The sequence below is a fragment of the Bidens hawaiensis genome, unplaced genomic scaffold, assembly GCF_021521415.1.
Source record: "Bidens hawaiensis isolate Kalapana, Puna unplaced genomic scaffold, B.hawaiensis_p1.1 tig00012954_1, whole genome shotgun sequence".
Lineage (NCBI taxonomy): Eukaryota > Viridiplantae > Streptophyta > Magnoliopsida > Asterales > Asteraceae > Bidens > Bidens hawaiensis.
Genome location: NW_027492082.1, coordinates 302,784 through 324,342, shown reverse-complemented (window position 1 = coordinate 324,342; position 21,559 = coordinate 302,784). Strand labels below are relative to the sequence as shown.

Below are 21,559 nucleotides of genomic sequence, written 5' to 3'. Positions count from 1 at the left end.
TGAAGGGGCCACCATGGTACCATAAAGAAACAAAACAATCGCTATTGTTGAAGAGGTATGTACCCGCCTCAACACCGAGCGAGGCGGGTCAACCCACAAGATATAGACAAGAGACTTGAAATCAAGATATTATGAAGGCACAAAGCCAAAACATATGCTCACGCATATCACATATGCTCACGCATATCACATATGCTCATGCATCACATGCTCAGGCATCACATATGCTCACGCATCACATATGCTCACGCATATCACATCTGCGCGTGGCGCATCCGTGCGTGGTGCATATCACATGCTTGTGCATATCACATCTGCGCATGAAACATCTGCGCGTAATAATAAAGAGAAGACCTCGCGCATCCTCAGGATAAGCGCATATCACACATGCACATAATCAACCTCGTCCTTATCCAAATCAGGATTAGGGCAACCTTGATTGTGCACGTCAGACAACCTTCCAGAAGGTATCTTTTTAAGGAATAAGAATATGCTGATGTTGACAGCTGCCAATGAAAGGTGGACAACTCAGCAAAACCCATGTGCTACCACGTGATTATAACCAATGAAAAAGCACCAGGTGTCTCAAGGACACGTGGCGCAAAGCAATTGGAGGAGGCCAAAAAGGCCCTAATTGGGTCTGAGCCCAATCATTGGAAACCCTAGCACTATAAATACCACATCAACTCCACAAGGAGAGGACACCCAATTACACAGTATTCAGCTATATTAAGCAATACACTCCAATTTCCTTACTCTCAGATTATTATCTTCTCCTACAAATTCTTATTCTCACACCGGAGGGTTACCCCAACGAGGACCCCTCTGTCCCTTTCTGAGGGGTAAGTTTACGGTGCTGTTCATTTTGTAGGTGGAAGAATCCAGATCCCAGAGATCCATCGGTGAAATAGCATAATCACACCCGAGGAAAGTAGATTGTCTACCAGTGAGTCGATCCACGTTTCTTCAATTGTATATGAAGTTGACATATTTTTTTTATGTTTCATACAAAGTTTTCTATTTTATCTAGCTCAAATTTATAAGTATATGTTTTTAATACGTTTTAGTTTTCCATTTCATTTGCACATAAACCAACCAAGTCGATTGTTACAAATTACAATATACTTATCTTAGCTAAAAATATTTTTAAAGATTATTTTTAAATTTTAACACTAAATATAATTAATAATAATTAAAAAAACCAGTTACGTAATAAAATACTCATTTTATTCTTTTTAATAGACATCCCACTTGATATACTTTTATTTAAATATATTTTATTTTGTAGGTAACTATTAAAATACAAATTAAGTGTATAAAAAAATGAGAAGTGCGAGAATCAATCTAGTCCATAGATTGATTAGTTTGAGTGGTTGTGAATAATCTGAGAGAATAAAAAATGATGATAATTACATAAAATAAATGGAATATCATATACGTTTGTTGACTTTCTTACTTCACATGAAAAAAACATATCAATTCTCTCATCATTTTAAAAGATTTTTTTTTATATTTAGTATGAGTATCATATAGCTATATAAAAATAAAATAAAATATTTTGTGGGTTTTTATACGTTGTGCTATTGGTTGGTCTTTTCAATTGGGTTTTCTATGCATTTGTGTAATAGGTTTCGATCATTGTGTTTTTGAATTGATACTCATAGATAAAAATTATAACAAAAATTACATAATTGTGTATTTCGTTCATCGTTGTGTCTTTTCGATCATCATTTTTCGTTTTCTGTCATTGTGTCTTTACGTCTAGGTATTTTGTAATATGTATTTATTATTGTGTTTTACGTCTCAGATTATCTACCTATACTATTAAAGCAAAGGTAAAGTTAAAATACAAAGGGAGACAAAAGTGAGAAGTGTGGGAAGAATGTGTGGCCATATATACAAAAAAAACCCTTTAACAAAAATTTCAAAAAAATCATAACTCAAAATATAAATTAAAAAAAAAAGAAAAAAAATAAAAAACCAAAATGTTTCCCCCGTCAATGTTGTTAAAAAAACCGACGAAAAGATGCAATGCCGAAAATGAAAAAACAACACAATGATAAATCAAAAAAGATACAATAGGTCGCAAAATTTAACACAATGCCGAACAAAATATAACACAATATCAAAAAAATACACAATGTCAATGAAAAAAGACACAATCAATAACGAAAATAAACACAAAACACAATGATAAATAAAAAGACGCAATAATGTTTTTTCCTCAACATTGTGTCTTTTTGAGATTTTTTTTAACTAGGAAGATAGTGCAAACATTTTTGCGTTTTAACATTTTTCAATTTTTATTAAATTTTAAGTTATGATTTTTTTAATTAACCTTTTAAGGTTTTTTAGGTTTTTTTTATGGCTACAAATCCTTCTCATCCATATTATCCCCCCCCCCCCCCTCCCCCCTCCCCCCCTAGAATAACTTAACCCTTAAAGCAAAACATCTTTTCCACATGTCATTTAACTAGGTTATCCACGTAGGATGCCAAATATACAATTTCTATAAATAAATTATTCACCTAATAAACAATTTAATTTTAAGCATTACTCATAAGTCGGAGAAGGTTTCAAAATAAATTGTTATAATCACCAGTTAGTGAGTAATAAAGGAATATAATTGTTATTATTATTATAATTTAAAATTGCGAGCCTTTGTTTTTTTATTTTGTTTTGGATTTTGGGAAATTATTTATGAATGTTTGAACTGATGTTTGTATTGAAATGGTGGTTTAAGTCATGAGGTTTTGATTTTGTTGTTGCTTTATTAAATATTTTATTAAAAATTATAATTTTTATATCTCATTGTTATATTCATATTTGTAGCATTTTTTATGTTGTGTACTCATATGTTTTATAATCTCAATAAAAATAGTTTTTATAACAAACAACTTATGTTACAATATCTACATGTTTACACTTTATAGTTTACAGCATATGACTTTTAGATGATGGGGTTTTAATTAATACGTCTTTTTTGTTTTCTGGTATAAGTTAGAAATATGTTTTAAATTGTTATTTTTCTCTGTTTGTCTTTCTATGTTGGATTCTTTAAACTAAAACAACAATGTGATATTCTATATTAATAATGTTAGATTAGTGACGTTTATAATTCATTAAAATGTATATAGCACTTGTTAGATAATTATTATAGGAGTGTTTATACATATATTTAAGAAGCTCGGAGACATTACCCGAAAAGTTGTTTTAGTTACTGACGTTTTCTATACATAGATTTAAATCAGGGGAATTTAAATAATTATTATAGGAGTGTTTATTAACTCCTCTTCTTCAAGTATTTAATTGAGAAACTTGTTAGATAATAAGAATGTCTTTCGATTTTGCCTAATAAGATCATACCAATCATCACAAGTTACTTAGTGTGAGAGTTAAATTAACAGGAAATAAGTTTAGACTTTTTTCATTTTAAAATAACTGATGAAAAAAGTTTATTTGCCATTTCTTTAATTTGGACAAAGCATTATTTTCATATATATTTTTTTGTATTTATAATCTTTAAGCAATGTATTTTTGTTAAAAGTCTTCAAGTCTACTGACAAAAGGGAAATGGTTTTCTAATAAAAAAAATAAAATCAAATACCACATATATCTCATCACCCTAATTTCCACACATATATAATATCTTATCACTCTTACACTTCTTCCTGTATGTTTCTTCTCATCTTGCCTATGGGTTCTCTTGGTTTCTTCACTTTGCAACATCTGCTTTTGTGATCAAAACTCAGATCATGTTCTATGCCTACCCACCGAAAGATTAGCTCTTATCGATCTCAAGAGCAATCTCACAGACCATGCAAACCGTCTATCTTCGTGGGTAGGCAAAGACTGTTGCACTTGGTCTGGTGTCGTCTGCGACAATGTCACGGGTCACGTACAGGAGATTCACCTTCGTGGGCCTTACTATGATCAAAGGTTAGGAGGAACCATAAGTTCTTCAGTGATCGAATTGTTACAACTCAGATACCTCGACTTGAGCTACAACAATTTTAGTGACAGCTCGATTCCAGCATTCTTCGGTTCCTTCCAAAATCTTATATATCTTAATCTCTCATATTCGGGATTCGGTGGGGAAATTCTCCATCAACTTGGAAACCTATCAACATTGTGTGTCCTTGATCTCTCATACTCATGTAGTCTTTATTCAAAAAGCTTAGCATGGCTAAGGAATCTTAAAGTGCTTCAACAACTGGATATGGGTGGCATCGACCTCGCCTTCGCTTCAGATTGGTTTAAGGTAATCAGCAACCTCACTTCTTTGCTAGAACTACATCTCCCTTCGTGTAGGTTAAAACGTTTACCTAGTAATCCAACAACAGTTAGTTTCACATCCCTTATTTCCCTAGATCTTTCGTATAATCACTTTGACAGTATGTTGCCTGGGTGGATTTTCAGCCTACATAATTTAGCTTTTTTAGATCTTACTGATTGCCAAATTAATGGTGTACTTCCCGGAACTCATGGTAGTTTCCGTAGCATGCCTTCGTTAAGTACTCTTTTTCTTTCAACAAACACTTTTGTGAATTCTTCGTCCTTACTGAATGGATTGTCTAGCCTAAGTGATCTTCGACAGCTTGATGTTAGTTTGTGTAATATTTCTTCACCGATTCTAGCCAACCTACAGAACTTGTCTTTGATTGAATATGTTGACTTATCTTACAATAGGATTTCTGAGGAGATACCTAAGTCATTAAGTAATCTTTGTAACATCACCAACCTTTATCTGAGATATAACAACTTTTCGGGTAATGTCTCCGAGCTTCTTGAAAAATTTTGTGAATGTGAGTCACCTAAATTGGAATTTTTATCTCTTCAATATAATAATTTGATTGGTCAACTGCCAGAAAGACTAGGAAAATTAAAAAATCTGATTCAGATTAGTCTTGGTAACAATAACTTAACAGGGACTATTCCTGAAAGTATTGGACGACTCGGTAACCTAAGGTATCTCGTTCTACATTATAATTCATTAACAGGTATTCTGACCGAAAACCACTTTGCAAATCTAACATCGTTGAAGCATTTGTGGGTTAAGGAGAACAAGTTGGTTTTTAAGCTAAATGTTAACTGGATTCCGCCTTTCAAACTCAAAGTGTTGAGTGCAGGTTCTTGCGGTTCAGGCCCTCAGTTTCCTGTATGGATTCAGTCCCAAACAGACTTAACGTCTTTAGATGTATGCAATGCAAACATATCAGACACTATCCCCAATTGGTTTTGGACTACATTCCCTTATGTAGATTACCTGAACATATCCCACAACAACATTCAAGGAAAGTTGGGAGATGTTATGTCTTTTGCACCTGGAGCAATACTAGATCTAAGTAACAACCGTTTACGTGGTGTGCTACCTGGTAATTTCAGCACAACAAGTATCCTGGATCTTTCTAACAATAAAATCTCAGGATCTCTAGAACAGTTCTTGTGTTCTAGCATTCAAAATCCGCGACAGTTAGAATTTCTTAATCTAGCAAACAATAACATGTCAGGTGTTATCTCAGATTGTTGGATGAACTTTCGTTATCTTAAAATTCTGAACCTAGACAAAAACCAATTTACCGGAATAATCCCATCATCTCTAGGAAATATTTCTTCCTTACGATCACTGAAAATGGATGATAACAGGCTATCTGGCAAGTTACCGCCATGGTTACTGAATTCCACCAGCCTAGTAGTCATCAAACTTGCAGAAAATGAATTGATGGGAAAAATACCATCATCAATAGGGAGAAATAATACGAGTCTGAGAGTTCTAAGTCTCCGTTCTAACAAACTTGAAGGCAAAATCCCAGATGAAATATGTCATCTCAGTTCTCTTCAGATCTTGGATCTTGCTCATAATGATCTTTCTGTGAACCTGCCGACTTGCTTTACAAACTTTTCTGTCATGTCAGGAAATGAGACCGCATGTCTGATTTTTCAGTACCGAACTTCAATAGTTACTGCATCGTTGGTGACAAAGGGAAATACTTATACATATAGCACCATACTATATCAAGTTACAACATTAGACCTTTCTAGTAACAAGTTTTCGGGGTCGATACCTGATGAACTTGTCAGACTTTTGGGCTTACGGTTCCTGAATCTGTCACACAATGATTTAACAGGAACAATTCCCAATTTGTTCAATCAAATTGGAAAGCTTGAGTCGTTAGATTTGTCAATGAACCATCTTAATGGAAATATACCTTTGACCCTGTCACACTTAACTGCTCTGAATTGGTTAAACGTGTCATACAACAATCTTGTAGGAAGAATCCCAACAGGCCCTCAGCTTCAAACATTCAGCGAGTCCAGTTTCACCGAAAATGCGCTTTGCGGGGATCCTCTTCCAGCATGTTTACTAAATAATGGCAATCCCCAGGTGACTACCGACGGACATGATGAATCTAATCACATTGATTGGATCCTAGTGATATTTGCACTTGTTGGATTGGCTGGTGGTTTTGGGATCATACTTGCCCCGTTGTTTTTAAGCAGAAGATGGAGAATTGCATATTATAATTTTCTTGAAGATTTCTGGTTCAATCTTCAAGATTTCATCATTCTCCTATTCCTCGGTAAGTCTTGACCTTGATTATATTTTTCTATTATATTATTTGTTTACTGGTACGAGCTAAATGTCTGTTTGATGGTAAAATTGAGATTTGAAAATAAAGCCCAAGCACCTTTTCTTATGAATATTTAGAAGAAACTTTTGAAAACATTTTATTGTATTCTAGAAATTGATGTAAAAGTATTGACAATATATAACCATGGATTCTAGTAATCTATTTGCAAAATCAGGTAACCCTCAAACCATCTTTTTCCCACCTCACACTTGAATGATGCACAAACTGATTTTTGTGATCATATAATTAGCAACAAAAAAAGCTGTTATGCAGCCATCTGAATTCTAAACGTATTTTTTGTGTGTATGTGTATATGTATTTGATATTTTATCCCCGTTATTTCTGTTAACATTTACTGTACAAAAAATACATTGGCTCGCAGGTCTCAAAAAGAGGTTTAGGTCCGGATAAGAGGAAACATCACTAGGACTTGCTCCAAGAGACAATTTTGGAAATAAACTGTCTATCAATGTAAAACTAGTACTCACAATTGTATGTTTGTAATGATTATTATCTCTTTCTTTAGGCTCTAAGATGTAATAAAATGAATTTTATTATGAGATCAACCGAAAGCTAGTAACTTTCTTCACTCCAAAATATGGATATGCTGTTATATATAATTGCATCGAAGTATAAAAAGATGAAAGTTTTAGTTTAAACATCAGCAAACTTGCCCATACTCCAACTCTTAAAAAATTTATTTCCAACTTTTACCTTCCTAGATATGATTAAAATTGGAGTGTTATCAAAGTAAGATAGTTAAAATCACCAGCTGGATTGGTTGAATAATTGCAGGTGTAATTAAAAAAAACTATAGAAAAATAATAAATCATTAAAATCAACCGTTGAGTCAAAGATCATACAGTTGTAACTAGATAGTGATCACGCTTTGTATTGGGTTTTGGTTGGCGTGGAAAATAATGTTGGCCATCGGTAAAAGGCTAAAAGATATTCAAGATCCGAGAAAATTGGAGATTTTGGAATATGGATGGTAAATTCAACGCCGACTAAAAAGTTAACAATACTTAGTGGCAGAATAAGGGCCAATGTTCGTTTCGAGATAAGAGTTTTGGTCTGAAAATGAAACTAATAAAGAGAACTAGGCGATAAAAATGAATTGTAAGTTCAAGTTGTATTTGTTATTGGATTGGTTTAATATATATACATTATAAAAGCACGATACCATAGTAGAAGAAAGTTAATAAAATCCAATGGGAGAACATTACCTAAATCACTGAGTAATCCTTGCAGCATCACTACCCTGAAGCTAGGATTTAACAAAATTTCGTGTTATGTGACGGAGCTTCTTGAAAGATTTTGTGCATGTGAGTCACCTAAACTGGAAGTATTATCTTTTCATGATAACTATCTGATTGGTAAACTACCAGAAAGACTAGGAAAATTGAAAAGCCTGAGCCTGATCGATCTTTCTCAAAATCAACTTACAGGGATCATTCCGGATTCCGTAGTAAGTTTATCACTATTGAAGAGATTAGAGATTAGAGAAAATCAACTCTCAGGTTCAATCCCAGATTCGATTGGTGGCTTATCATCATTGGAGACTCTGGCTCTTTTAAGTTTATCACTGTTGAATGGAAGTCTTCCTGAAAGTATTGGACAACTGAGTCAACTTACTATTTTAAGTCTTCATCATAATTCATTAACAGGTATTATGACCGAAAAACACTTTGCCAACCTAACCGCCTTAGAAATTATCGTAATTAGGGATAACAAGCTGGTGTTTAAGCTAAATGTTAACCACTGGATTCCACCTTTCAAACTGCAAATATTGAGTGCACGTTCTTGCAGTTTAGGCCCTCAGTTTCCTTCCTGGATTCAGTCGCAAACAGACCTAGAAATGTTGGATGTATCCAACACAAACACTTCAGACACCATCCCCAGTTGGTTTTGGACCACATTTCCTAGTGTAGGTTATGTTGGGTTATTTTTGCCCATGAGAAAAACCGACAACAATCTTACTCTTCATGGGTTAATACTATTAGTTATTATTTAGTAATAATAAAAGAAAAGAAAAAAAATATATTATACATATCTTTGTTCACGGCATGCACACAAAACCCAAAATTGGGTTCTTGGTTTTTGGGCCCATGTGTGGTGTGGGTTGTGTTACTTGGACGACAAGAACAATCAAAAATATAAAAAGGGTTTTGTGTGGTGATTGTTTTTGGTTGCCTCTTCTGCCGAAAATACAAACATATATCGTGGGTTTATTTTTCTTCTTTCGACACAGCAAGCAAAGAAGATTTTGTTGCTCCAAGGTTTTGGTGTTTTGTGAAGACAAGAGACGTGCCAGAGATCGATTTATTCTCTCGTTGGTGATACCTCTTACTCGTTACTCTTTTGTAGTTTGATTCCATATACTTGAAGATTGTTTGTTCCAAGTACATGTTGATTTATGTATGCCTCTAGTTTTACCTAGAGAAGACTTTGTATTGCTCATTATTGGTGATAGTGGATTTGAAGCGGCTCTAGTAGTCCCGTGGTTTTTACTCTCGCCTTGAGAGGTTTTCCACGCTAAAAATTATTGTGTCCTATTTACTTTTTAATTACCCTATTTGTTTGCATCCTCATTGGTTCATTCGGGTCGGGAAAAAGTTTAGCCAAACAAAGTTTAATTCCGCACTTTTTTGTATACCGTTCGTGGCTAGGTGGTCGTTTTTCCCAACAGGTTACTTGAACTTATCCCACAACAACATTCAAGGAAAGTTGGGAGATGTTATTTCTTTCGCACCAGAAGCAATACTAGATCTAAGTAACAACAGTCTACATGGTACGTTACCTGGTAATTTCAGTACACCGACTTTCCTGGATGTGTCTAACAATAACCTTTCAAGATCTTTAGAAAAGTTCTTGTGTTCCAGCATTCAAGAACTGCGGCCTTTAAAACTTCTTAATCTGGCAAACAATAACATGTCAGGTGTTATCTTCGATTGTTGGATGAACTTTCCTGATTTAACCATTCTGAACCTAGAGAAAAACCAATTTTCTGGTATAATTTCATCATCTCTAGAAAATATTTCTTCTTTACGATCACTGAAATGAATAATAATAGGCTATCCGGCAACTTACCTCCATGGTTACTAAATTCTACCAGCATGGTAGTCATCAAGCTTGCAGAAAATGAACTGATGGGAAAAATACCATCATCAATAGGAAGAAATAGTACAAGTCTGAGACTTCTAAGTCTCCGTTCAAACAAACTTGAAGGTAAAATCCCGGATGAAATATGTCATCTCAGTTCTGTTAAGATCTTGGATCTTGCTCAAAACAATCTTTCTGGGAACCTACCGACATGCTTTACAAACTTCACTGTCATTTCTGGACGTGAGACCTCAAGTCCGATTATTCTATATAAAACAATAGATACAGTAATTACCGCATCTTTGATGACAAAGGGAAATACTTATACATATAGCACCATACTTTATCAAGTCACTTCAATAAACCTTTCTGATAACAAGTTGTCAGGGTCAATTTCTGATGAACTTGTTGGACTTTTGGGGTTATGATTCCTGAATCTGTCACACAATAATTTAACAGGAACAATTCCCAACTTGTTTAATCAAACAGGAAAGCTTGAATTGCTAGATCTGTCAGTGAACCATCTTGAAGGAAATATTCCTTTGAGCCTGTCACAGTTAACTGCTCTGAATTGGTTAAATTTATCGTACAACAGTCTTGTAGGAAGAGTCCCAAAAGGTCCTCAGTTTCAAACATTTGGCGAGTTGAGTTTCATTGGAAACGCACTTTGTGGGGGTCCTCTTCCAGCGTGCTTACAAAATAATGGCAGTACAGAAGGGATTACTGATGGACATGGTGAAGATGATGGCATTGATTGGATCCTTGTGACAGTTACACTTGTTGGATTGGTTGTTGGTTTCTGGATCATCCTTGCTCCGTTGTTTATAAGCAGACGATGGAGAATTGTATATTATCGTTTTCTTGAAGAAATCTGGTTCAAGCTTCAAGATTTCATCTTTCTCCTGTTCATCCGTAAGTCTTGACCTGAATTAACTATTCAAATACATAAATACATTCTTTTTTATTTTAAATAATTAAATCGAAGAAGCATTTGAAAAACGTTTATTTATATATTCACAAGATTGACGTTCAAGTATAGGGGTGAATCCATGAAATTTCCTTTTTTATGTAACATAAATTTAATTTAACGACACCTAATCCTTCTTTTAACAACCCCGCCCATGGAAATATAGGCCCAGCCTTTTTTCTTTTTCTTTTTTATTGTCAATTTGGTTTTTTATTTACTTTGGTTTTGTTATTTTACTCTGTATTATATATCACTATCTATGTTTTATAAAAATATATGTACTTAAACCAGACGAAAAATCCTATTGGTAATAACCATGAAGTTCTTGAAACAAACAACTCATGACATATATGATCTATTTACAAGAAATTGCAAAATCAGGTTAAATACGTTTTTTTGGGTTTAGATAATTTACCTTTTCTCATTTCTACAAAAATATATATATATATATATTCCAGGAAAGTAAGCAAACCATAATCAAACCATCTTTTAGCCCACCTCACGCCTCGGCACACTCATCCGCTCGGCAAATTAACACATATATGATCACACGCACACGGCATATATATTCACTAACAATGATCTCCGGCACAACAAACTTACATCCACATGAGAGATGCTTAATTAAACTTACTTTAGCTCACATATACACCTACGTAAACACACATTTGAACATACACAACTTTGTATCCAAGTTTCAATTTTGTGCTTTAAAACTGATTTTTATATTCGTACATATGTTTGTGTGTGCAGTTTAATTATGAGTATATTTGAAAATTATTTTGTGTTTCACGTGTTGACTTTAATTTAGCGGAAAACATAGTTTTCAATATATTTTATACAAATAACTATTTTTAATTTTTGTTTACATAGTTACCGTTAATGGGTTTGCTTTTGCTTAAAGGGAGTTTCACAACGAGGTAAGAAAATGTGTAAAATAGATCAAAGATGAATAAGATATGTTTGCTCAAAGTGATAGGCTTGAAATGAAAATGATTTGCGAAATTGGGTGTGAATTTATTCTAAATAGGCAGGTGCCTTCAAATTGTTTATAGATAACGAGTTATTATTGAAGACAATAAGATTCAAGTCTAAACTTTTATTGTATTGATTGATAAGTTGTTGTGATTACTTGATTACAAATAACCCCTATATATAACCATACAATTACTTGTTAGACAAGAATAGGAGAAAAACTAACTCAAAAACCCCCTAGGTTTGTAAGTACGACAACTAGGTCCCCGCACTTACGCAAGATTACACTAACAATCACCCCCCTAATCTTGTGACACCGATGAAGCTTCGCATCTCGTTAAACTTCAACCGTGGCAACGCTTTTGTAAGGATGTTTGCTCTTTGTAAATCTCCACTGACATGCTCCACCTTGATTTGTTCTCTCTCGACGCACTCCCGAATGAAATGGTATCGTGTGTTGATGTGCTTGCTTCTCCCGTGAAAAACCGGGTTCTTCATCAAGGCAATAGCCAATGAATTATCCACCTTCAACGTCACGATCTCCTCCTTTTCTCCCGTCATCTCTGACAACAAACCCCGAAGCCATAAGGCTTAACATGCAGCCGATGTAGCTGCCATAAATTCAGCCTCACATGATGATAACGCCACTGTTCCTTGTTTCTGAGAAACCCATGATATCGATGATGTACCATAGTAGAAAATCAAACCTGATGTGCTCCGACCATCATCCATATACACCGCATGACTACTATCACTATACCCGTGCAACGTACTGTTTCTGCCTCTCGAGTATGTAATACCAAAGTCAAGTGTACCTCTTAGATATCGGAGAATATATTTAACTGCTTGAGCATGAGCTTGAGTTGGTGATTGCATGAACCGACTTGCATAACCAACCGAGTAGCTCAAATCGGGTCTTGTATGAGTTAAATATGTGACACTCATCAATTTCAGGTTAACTCCGTTAATCCGAACTCCGTTAATTCAAACTTAAGATCACACGAACTGTAACGCATATCTCATTATATTAAACTAGGGTTTAGATGACGCATGACAATCATTACACAAGTAGTCTTTCGGAATTTCACCGAAACACACACGAGTCGACTCAAACCGTTGGTGAACAAACAATAAATATCATGATCAAGTATTTGATAATTATGTGTTAAGTTATGTGTTACTTGGTATTTACATGTATAAAATAAATTATGAATGGGATTAGCTAAACTGTGCTAGAAATTGAGTAACTAGAAGTGCAAGGGGTAAAGTGTAACATATCAAATACTTAAACAAGTTAATTATCCTAACCCTAATTCCTTCCACCCTTCTCACGGCTGCTCTCCCTCCTCTGTCTCCCTTTGGAGATCGTAAACCCACACACACACACATACAAGATAATTTTCAAGCTTGTTGTGAAGAATTGAAAGTTCAAGAAGCTAACTAGGTAATACAAACACCATATCTAATTTATTCTATCATTTAATTGTATGATTAAACCTGTAATCATAAACCCTAAGTGTTAAATATGTTGTTTGTTGATGATTTAGGGTTACATGCATGATTGTTAGTTCATAGGTTAATTGTTTATTGAGTTTTGATGAAAACTGATGCTGGACAGATTATTGAATTCGTGTTTGGACGACTGTAACTCGATGTTAATGTTATGTTTTGATGCGATTGTTGATTTTATAATATACTAGGTCGAGTCTAGTTTCTGAAAAGTCTGAGTTTGTAATTTTTGGACGTATAAAAGTTTGTTTTTATTATTTTACAAAACTGTTGTGCAAGGATGATTTGGGAGACCTGCTGTTAGGCTGTTTTGCGATTAAGATATCTCATAAACTACAAGACCAAATGGGTTGGTTTCACTTCTGGAAGAAAATATATTGAGTTAGGAATCGAGCCCAATTGGTCTTGCATTAATTGGATTTGTCATTTAACGGTAATAACAAATAACATTCTCTTGCGCATGATAATGATTGCTGTGTGGTTGCTGTGATGTTTCGATCATTCTGATAAAACTATATATGATAAAAATATAAGAAAAATATTTTTAGAAACCTAACTCATGTGTGTTTCTGTAATGATTTTTGGTGATATATTTGACATGTTAGAATTTATTAAATAGAGTAATCTTTTCGAGTGAAAATCTGCCTGGACAATTTAGCTGCGGTATTACTTGAATTGTCATGAAAAGTGCATAACCGATCGATGTTTGCTATGTTTTGACCAAATTGCCCTTGTGGGGGTAATTGCTAGTAATGTAAAATGTTAATACTTGACACTTAAGTAGTTGTTCAAACATGTAACGTATCACCAACGTGTTTGTCGAGTCGCACTTATTTCACAAATGGAACACGAAACGCATCTCATGCATAAGTTGTATGTGTCGAGTCTAGGGACTCACTCGTAGTTCAATGCTTAGAAAATCTCATTTTTGTTTTTAGAACACTAGTGAGGATTTTCTGTGACGCACACCTTTCTCGGATCTTTTTGGTTATCTTCGCAAACAGTGAGTTTCACGTCCCCTTTTTACTCTTTTTAAACGTTTTTATTTGGTGGAGATAACATACTCCAATGCTGTAGATTTTGTTTAGTTTTTATATATCACTTGTAAGGCTAAGTGGCAAGCAAACCAACCAAAGTCCTTCATAACATCGAACAGGTTAATATTTGGATAATAGCGAGTCATTGTTGAGTAGTACTACTGGGTTTGACAAACCCCACCCAACTCTAAACTCGACTGTAGGTCGAGTGGGTGTAATCTTGGCTAACACATTACCATGGTCGTGGTTGACATGGTGGCAAGGCAATTGATAAACAGTCAGCTTCGGTGTCGAACACTTAGTAATACATGCTTGATAGGTTAGATACCTATTGATATATAATTGACTTAACACTATCTAGTAACGCAAACGCAAACGCAAACGTAAACGCAAAAGGAAACGCAAACACTTTATTTATATAAACATGTGAACTCACCAACCCTGTGTTGACACTTTTAGTATGTTATTCTCAGATAGCCGAGGCGGGCGCGCGGTATAGGAACATGCATTCGCTAAACACCATCGCTTGAAAACTTCTTTTAATTTTTATCTTAATAACTTGGGTTTTTAAGTCGTCCTGTGTGGCGCAAACTTTTTGGTTTACAATTTACGCTTCCGCATTTTATTCAAGACTTAATGTCTTGTTGGTTTGAAAACTTTGTTTATGGTGTTTGATTATAACTAATGATTCCGATCCTGTTAGTTCACACCCTCTGACGGTAAAACTCCGTTAGTGGATTTTGAGGGTGTGACAAAATACCTTAAGCTTCCAATTATCTTTCTATAACCGGTCGGATCTACCTTCGGATTCTCATCTTCTTTAGACAACTTTAAGCCCGGTTCCATAGGAAATTGAGTCGAGTTGCACTCCCAAAGACTTGCTTCTTTTAGGATCTTCATAGCATAACCACTTTGCTTTAACGTTATCCCACGATCACTTTGCTTAACTTCAATCCCGAGATAGTAATGCAGCAACCCGAGGTCACTCATCTCGAACCTTGACTCCATTTGTCTTTTGAAATTTGCAATTTCTTGCACACTTGTACACGTGACTATCAAATCGTCAACGTAAACTCCAACGAGTAGTAGCCTTTAACCGGAACACCTTTTGTAAACCGCTTGTTCTTGTTTACATCGAGTGAAACCGAGTTCTTTTAACGACCCGTCTAGTTTAGTATTCCACGCCCTTGGAGCTTGGCGTAGACCGTATAACGTTTTAGCCAACTTGTACACTTTTCTTTCTTCACCTTTCTTAACGAACCCATCCGGTTGAAATACGTACACCTCTTCTTTCAAATCACCATGAAGAAACGCGGATTTTACATCCAAGTGATGCACTTCCCAACCTCGGTTTGCTGCTAACGCGAGTAAAAGTCGAACGGTTTCGATTCTCGCCACTGGTGCGAACGCCTCTTCGAAATTGATCCCATATTTCTGAACATACCCCTTAGCTACGAGTCGGGCCTTGTACTTGGTTATTTTCCCCGCTTCATCTCTTTTGATTTTATAGACCCACTTTAAACCTATCGGTTTTACTTTGGGTGGTGCTTCGACTAACCGCCATGGCTTGTTTCTTTCAATCGACTCGATCTCCGCTTCCATTGCTTTTCTCCAATGTTTTTCATTATTCGCTTCTCGAAAATTTAACGGTTCATCATCGAATAATAATAGGAGATTTACCTCGTCGGTTGTCGGGTCTTGCTCGGCGGGTGTCGGTATACCTTCAACCAGAAAGTCGCTAAATTTCTTGGGTAAAACCGTCTTTCGAGTAGTTCGACGCGGTTAGATAACTTGTAAGGGTTCTTCGTTTAGGCCAGTGTTCTGCCTAGTCGGGCTTACAGGTGGGTTGCCACCTTCTGAACTTGATGACTGTAACATTCGTTACTTTCCAAACCCGAAAATCCGACCCGTTTCAAATTTTCGAATATATGTATAAATATAAATGTATATTTCAAGTTTTGTTTTAAGCGTGTTCGTCAAGCGATTCATTTTGATGTTTCGATGTATTCGTATAATTCTTTTATTATATATGTAATTATTGTTTATTTATTTAGTAATATTAAGGATGCGTTATAGTCGTTATTCGTTGTTTATCTATTTCGTATTGTTCAATAACCGAATTCCAAGTTCTAACATGCTTACTTAAATGAGTCCCAACCTAGCAAGGTATAACACAAAAATGCATCCAAGTTTATAAACATTTGTCTCGTTTCTATACATTTCAAAGTACGAGGGTTCGTTTGTAAATACACTTTACTCTAAGTCAATATGAAAGTACAAGGGCTGAAAGTGTAAATTCATATATTAATAATTATAAAAAAACGCAGCAGCAGCCCAGCCCTTCTTCCCCACGTTTTTCCGGCAGCCCCAAATTCTGGCGAACGGCAGAACTTTCGGCGAGCCATTAAAACACTTCAAAACGCTATTTTTAATCAATCTTAATGATATAAACTCGTTTCTCCATCATATTAATGCTTAATCAAGACCCATTACGCGTAATAACACATTACAACGTTCGGATTCATACCCCAAACCGCCGGATTTTATTAAAATCTCAATAACTCGTATTTAACATCCAACGGACCATCTATAACTATAAATAGCATCCTAATCTATTCCTAAACGTGCTACAATCATAAACTTACACTAACAAACTCTCTAATATCACCAATCCCGTTCTTATAATCCCGATTCCGGCCAAGCTTCGTTCGCCGTCATTCCGTCACCAAATAAGGTCATTAATACATGTTTTTGCTTCGTTTAAACCCGACAAACAAAACCCCTAACTCAAATTAATCAAACCTGGAATGATTATGGAGAATTGAAACCCTAGGGTTATGGTGATGAAAATGAAGTTTGGGTTTTCTGTTTATATTTAATTGGTTTGCATCTTTTAACAAAAATATTAAAGTGGCCCAATGGTTGTGTATGTGTTGTGTGGGCATGGAGACCCGGGTTTGAACCCGGGTTACAGCAAACATGTTTTACATTTTATGAAAACCATTTTTATTAGTTTTAATAAAGTAATTATATATTTATAAAATCAAACAAAATAAATAAAATTAGTTTTATAATTAAATAAGAGATGTTTTGACTTCCGTTAATGATTTTCGTTCAAGTATCAACTTTTGCAAATCCAAACCGCTCGTTAAAACTCGCAAAATAATTATATAATTAATACATATAGAATGTCGTTGTAACTTTAAAACAATACCGGCAACGCTAAAATTCCATTAAAAACCCATAACTCATAAACATTATAAATCTCAAACCCATCAAGTTCGTTTAAAAACTAGTTCAACTTATTTATATAGATATATGCTTGTATAGATATTTTCATTTGTTAAATCTTAAATTCATTAACATATTCGGTTTTCAAAATAGAATATATTGTTGACACCCATATTTCTGTAACCCTTAATATATTCGAACATGATATTAATCTTATAATTTAATCTAATATTAAATTAATAATTTGTTAATAATTCATTAAAATTCGTTAATGTACAAAATAATATTATAATATACCTCTATAATACAAGATACATTCAACACTTCAAAATCCTGACAACCTGAGTTATTTACTGTTTATAAGACGTTAGTTAATATTAATTTTGTACTTTTAATTCTAGTTCGTGATGTTCAATTGCTTCGGTTTCATTTATGCACTTTCTGTTTTTTTCAAGTTTGTCTTCAACTTCAAGGTGAGTTTCTCACACCCCCCCCCCTCTTTAACGTTTTTATACATTTTGGGGGTAGCATATATATCCTATCAACAATACAATTTCGTTACATGGACTTGTGTGTTTATATGCTTACTTGCTCAAAGATTACGTGCTCATGGTTTCCTCATTAAATATGATCATACGCCCCCCTATGCACTCGGGACCTCAATGTTTTGAGTGGAATAGGGACCCCCGATCCGAGTACGTTGGTTGTTACCAACGGAAAAGACACTTAGTTGCGCTATTATCTGAGTACATTGGTGCACAATCCCAATTGGAAATGACTTTTGTTTGCTCATTTACACTTGTTCATGGAATTGTAGATTTTTATGTACTTATATCAAAACTTGTGTGAACTCACCAACTATTCATTTAGTTGACATTATTTTATATATATGCTACAAGTACCTTATTTAGAGAATGTTGCCGTGACGAGGACACTAGAACTTAGGTTATATTAATAAATGGACAAGTTGTTAATTGTTCTTGTATTTTTCCATGTATTTCTTGTTACAGACTTGTGTACTTGATGTTTAAATCAATTAATGATAATATTGTCACTTAATAGTGTCACATGTGTTTTGAGCAATCTGTACGTCACAGTCAGGCGTTTCCGCTTTAGCCGGGGTGTTACAACGACTCACTTCCGTTTCTGATACGAACCAACTCACCGGTATCATGTCGGTCTATAGACCCGGTGTCGAACCCGGATGTCACTTGCTCCGATTCGGGTTCAATATCGCACCTAACAATAAACTCGGTCCATTCATGACCCTTTTCGCCCTCTTGTTTGTCAAGATCGGCCCACATGTACCTTTTACACTCGTCAAACTTGACATCCCGCGTAACGTGTACTCGCCTTTTGATCGGATCAAACATACGGTAGGCTTTTTTTCCAGGTTGAGTATCTAAGTGAATCATCACAATGCTTCGGTCTTCCAACTTCTTTTGACCGGTACCAAGGACTTTTACATACCCCGTGCATCCGAAAACTTTAACGTGTGAAAGGTTCGGTTTTCTTCCTTTAAAACGCTCGTACAGAGTCAAATCCTTCAAAGATTTTGTTGGTGAGCGGTTTAGTAAATAAACTGAGTGATGAACCGCTTCTCCCCATAGATCTTGTGGTAGTGGCATCGCCTTTAACAAACTTCGAGTCGTACCAAGTATGGTTCAGTTTCTTCTTTCAACCACCTCATTTTGACGTGGGGTGTACGGGCCGTAAACTGATGTGCCACACCTATACTTGATAAGTAATCTTCCAACACATGGGATGTAAACTCGCCCCATTGTCGGTTCGTATGGTTTTAAGTTTCTTGCCCGTTTCGTTTTCCACCCTTTTCACGAAGTCTATGAGTAAACCCGCAACTTGGTCTTTCGTCTTTATCATGAAAACCCACATATAGCGGGTGTAATTGTCAACAACAAGCAAAAAATACCGGTTGCCACCGTGTCGAGTAATCGCGCCACAAACATCGGCATAAACGAGCTCGAGAGGTACCTTTGCACGATAATTAGATTCTTTCGGGATATCCGATCTTGTTTGTTTGCCTAGCATACATGCATCACAAATTTGCATCGGGTTTTCGATTCTTGGCACTCCATCCGCGAGTTTCGAGAGACCCCGAAGGGCATCGAAATTCAAATGCCCCAATCGAGCATGCCATATCCATGCAATATTATGCAAATTGACTTGTAAGCAAACCGGAGAAACAACCTTTAAATTAATTTTATAAACCCGGTTAAACGAACGCGATACCTTGATTAGAAGTCTTCCATCTTGTTCGAATATCCATAAGATACCGTCTTTGATCACGATCTTGTATTCTCCTTCGTCTAATTGCCCGAGACTTGTCTTTGTATATAATTTTGATCTCTGTTCATATTCCCTACAATTGTTAATTGATCAAATTTATAAAAAAAAAAAATAGAAGGAAAGGAGAAGTGAGAGGATGTTTGGTTATTTGGCAAAAGTAGCCCTTACAGTTTGAGATGAACTGAAGTTTAAAGCAAAACTTTCAAAGTAACAAATTAAAATCACAACATTTTATTTAATATTAAAACTTTTTTATTATAACTTTATTAAACTATACGGATTCTAATAGTTTGACAGAAAAGAAAATTGTTTCATTAACAAGAAAAGACGTTACAAACAAAAAAATATAACAGATTATAAACCGTGAAGAAAATTTGACGATTGTCACATGAACTGTTGCACATCCCTACCATAAAGCCCTTTTATTTTTCAACGTACAACAATAAACGAGCCAAATCTGACGATTTGTAGCTCTTAGACGGCTGTGAATCTGGATTCACGAATCCGAGACGAACGTCAAGCACTTTTATTATCAAACTTTATTTCCAAAACCTCAACGGATCTTCAAAACTTCAAGTAATTAACGTCTCATCCGGGTAACCGCGGAATTAGAACCCAAATATCAAGAGCAAAGTTGAATCACAAGATTCTACCCGCTATGATACCATATAATAGGTCTCCTATAATACGGATCTATCAAACAAACGAATTTGTTCTTGATAATTGATTGAGACGGGCGGGTGAACTTATACGATCGAATAAATGATAAACGGATAATATAAAGGATCTCGTAATCAATAATAAAATATTTAATATATTAAACGAACCGACCCCATCCATTGTGAGCTCCCATTGTGTGGGTGATTTACACCATGAAAACACACACATAATTACATGAATATGACAAATATTCCCTATTTATAGCTAAACACAAAAACTCTTCTCCCCGTTGAAGATTAAATGTGTGCACCGAAGCTCTCGTGTTGTATTCGTATTTCTTTCTTGCTATCTTTAATTGACTGATTGAACAGACATATATAATTTACGATTTTCGCCTTTTGATATCATAAGCCACATTCTTTGGCCTTGCACCATTTCATATATATATATATATATATATATATATATATATAATTTTTTTTAAAAATTTCGAGTCTTTAGGATGATCAGTTTAAGTTGGTCAACTTCTCCGCCTGCCATCCTAGACGGCCCTAACTCACATATCTGTTTGAGCGGTATCCATACGTCTAGAATGGTGGTGGTCAACAAAACACAAAACCAAAAGACACATATTGATATAAAGTTTTGACAGGTGGGCCACCACAATTCAATAATTTAGATTTTTTCATAAAGAACCTTGAACTTTGAATAATTTATCTTTAAAGATAAAAAAAGCCACAACTAATTTATATAATATTTCTTATTTTTATTTATTATATAATATATCACGTCGCTGCCTAGTTTGTTAATCCAGTTTGAGTTGAAACTCGACCTATAAGACAACTTGTTTGATTTATGGTCTGGTTTTTAAAATGTGTCACCCAGAGAAGAAGAGATGTACACATTCTATCAAGCGAAACAAAAATTGTTAATTTATTGTACCTTGTCGGAATATCTTTTCCATATTCATTTGATATAGTTTTTAGTGGTATAGTAACTTTTTAATCATCTGTGTTTAATTTACCCCACTTACTATGAACCTAAAAGTTGAGTCTGACACACAGACAAGAACACAGCATGGTATTTCGCGTATTGACACGATATGACTTGTTTAACGTGATTATTATCATTTTTATAGT

General features: G+C 35.0%; 1 protein-coding gene across 1 annotated transcript; it reads left to right on the top strand.

The window, feature by feature from the left end:
* Positions 1-3,696: 3,696 nt before the first annotated feature.
* LOC143542684 (receptor-like protein EIX2) lies at positions 3,697-7,339 on the top strand. Its single transcript, XM_077035220.1, has 3 exons — positions 3,697-3,709; positions 3,753-6,581; positions 7,015-7,339. Exons 1-3 carry the CDS (start codon positions 3,697-3,699, stop codon positions 7,041-7,043), a joined length of 2,871 nt encoding a protein of 956 aa, XP_076891335.1. The 3' UTR covers positions 7,044-7,339.
* Positions 7,340-21,559: the final 14,220 nt, after the last annotated feature.

Bases quoted from the DNA above. Each gene is read 5' to 3' on its own strand.
- LOC143542684 (XM_077035220.1), top strand. The intron at 6,582-7,014 runs GTAAGTCTTGAC...ATTGGCTCGCAG, and splicing joins CATCATTCTCCTATTCCTCG to GTCTCAAAAAGAGGTTTAGG.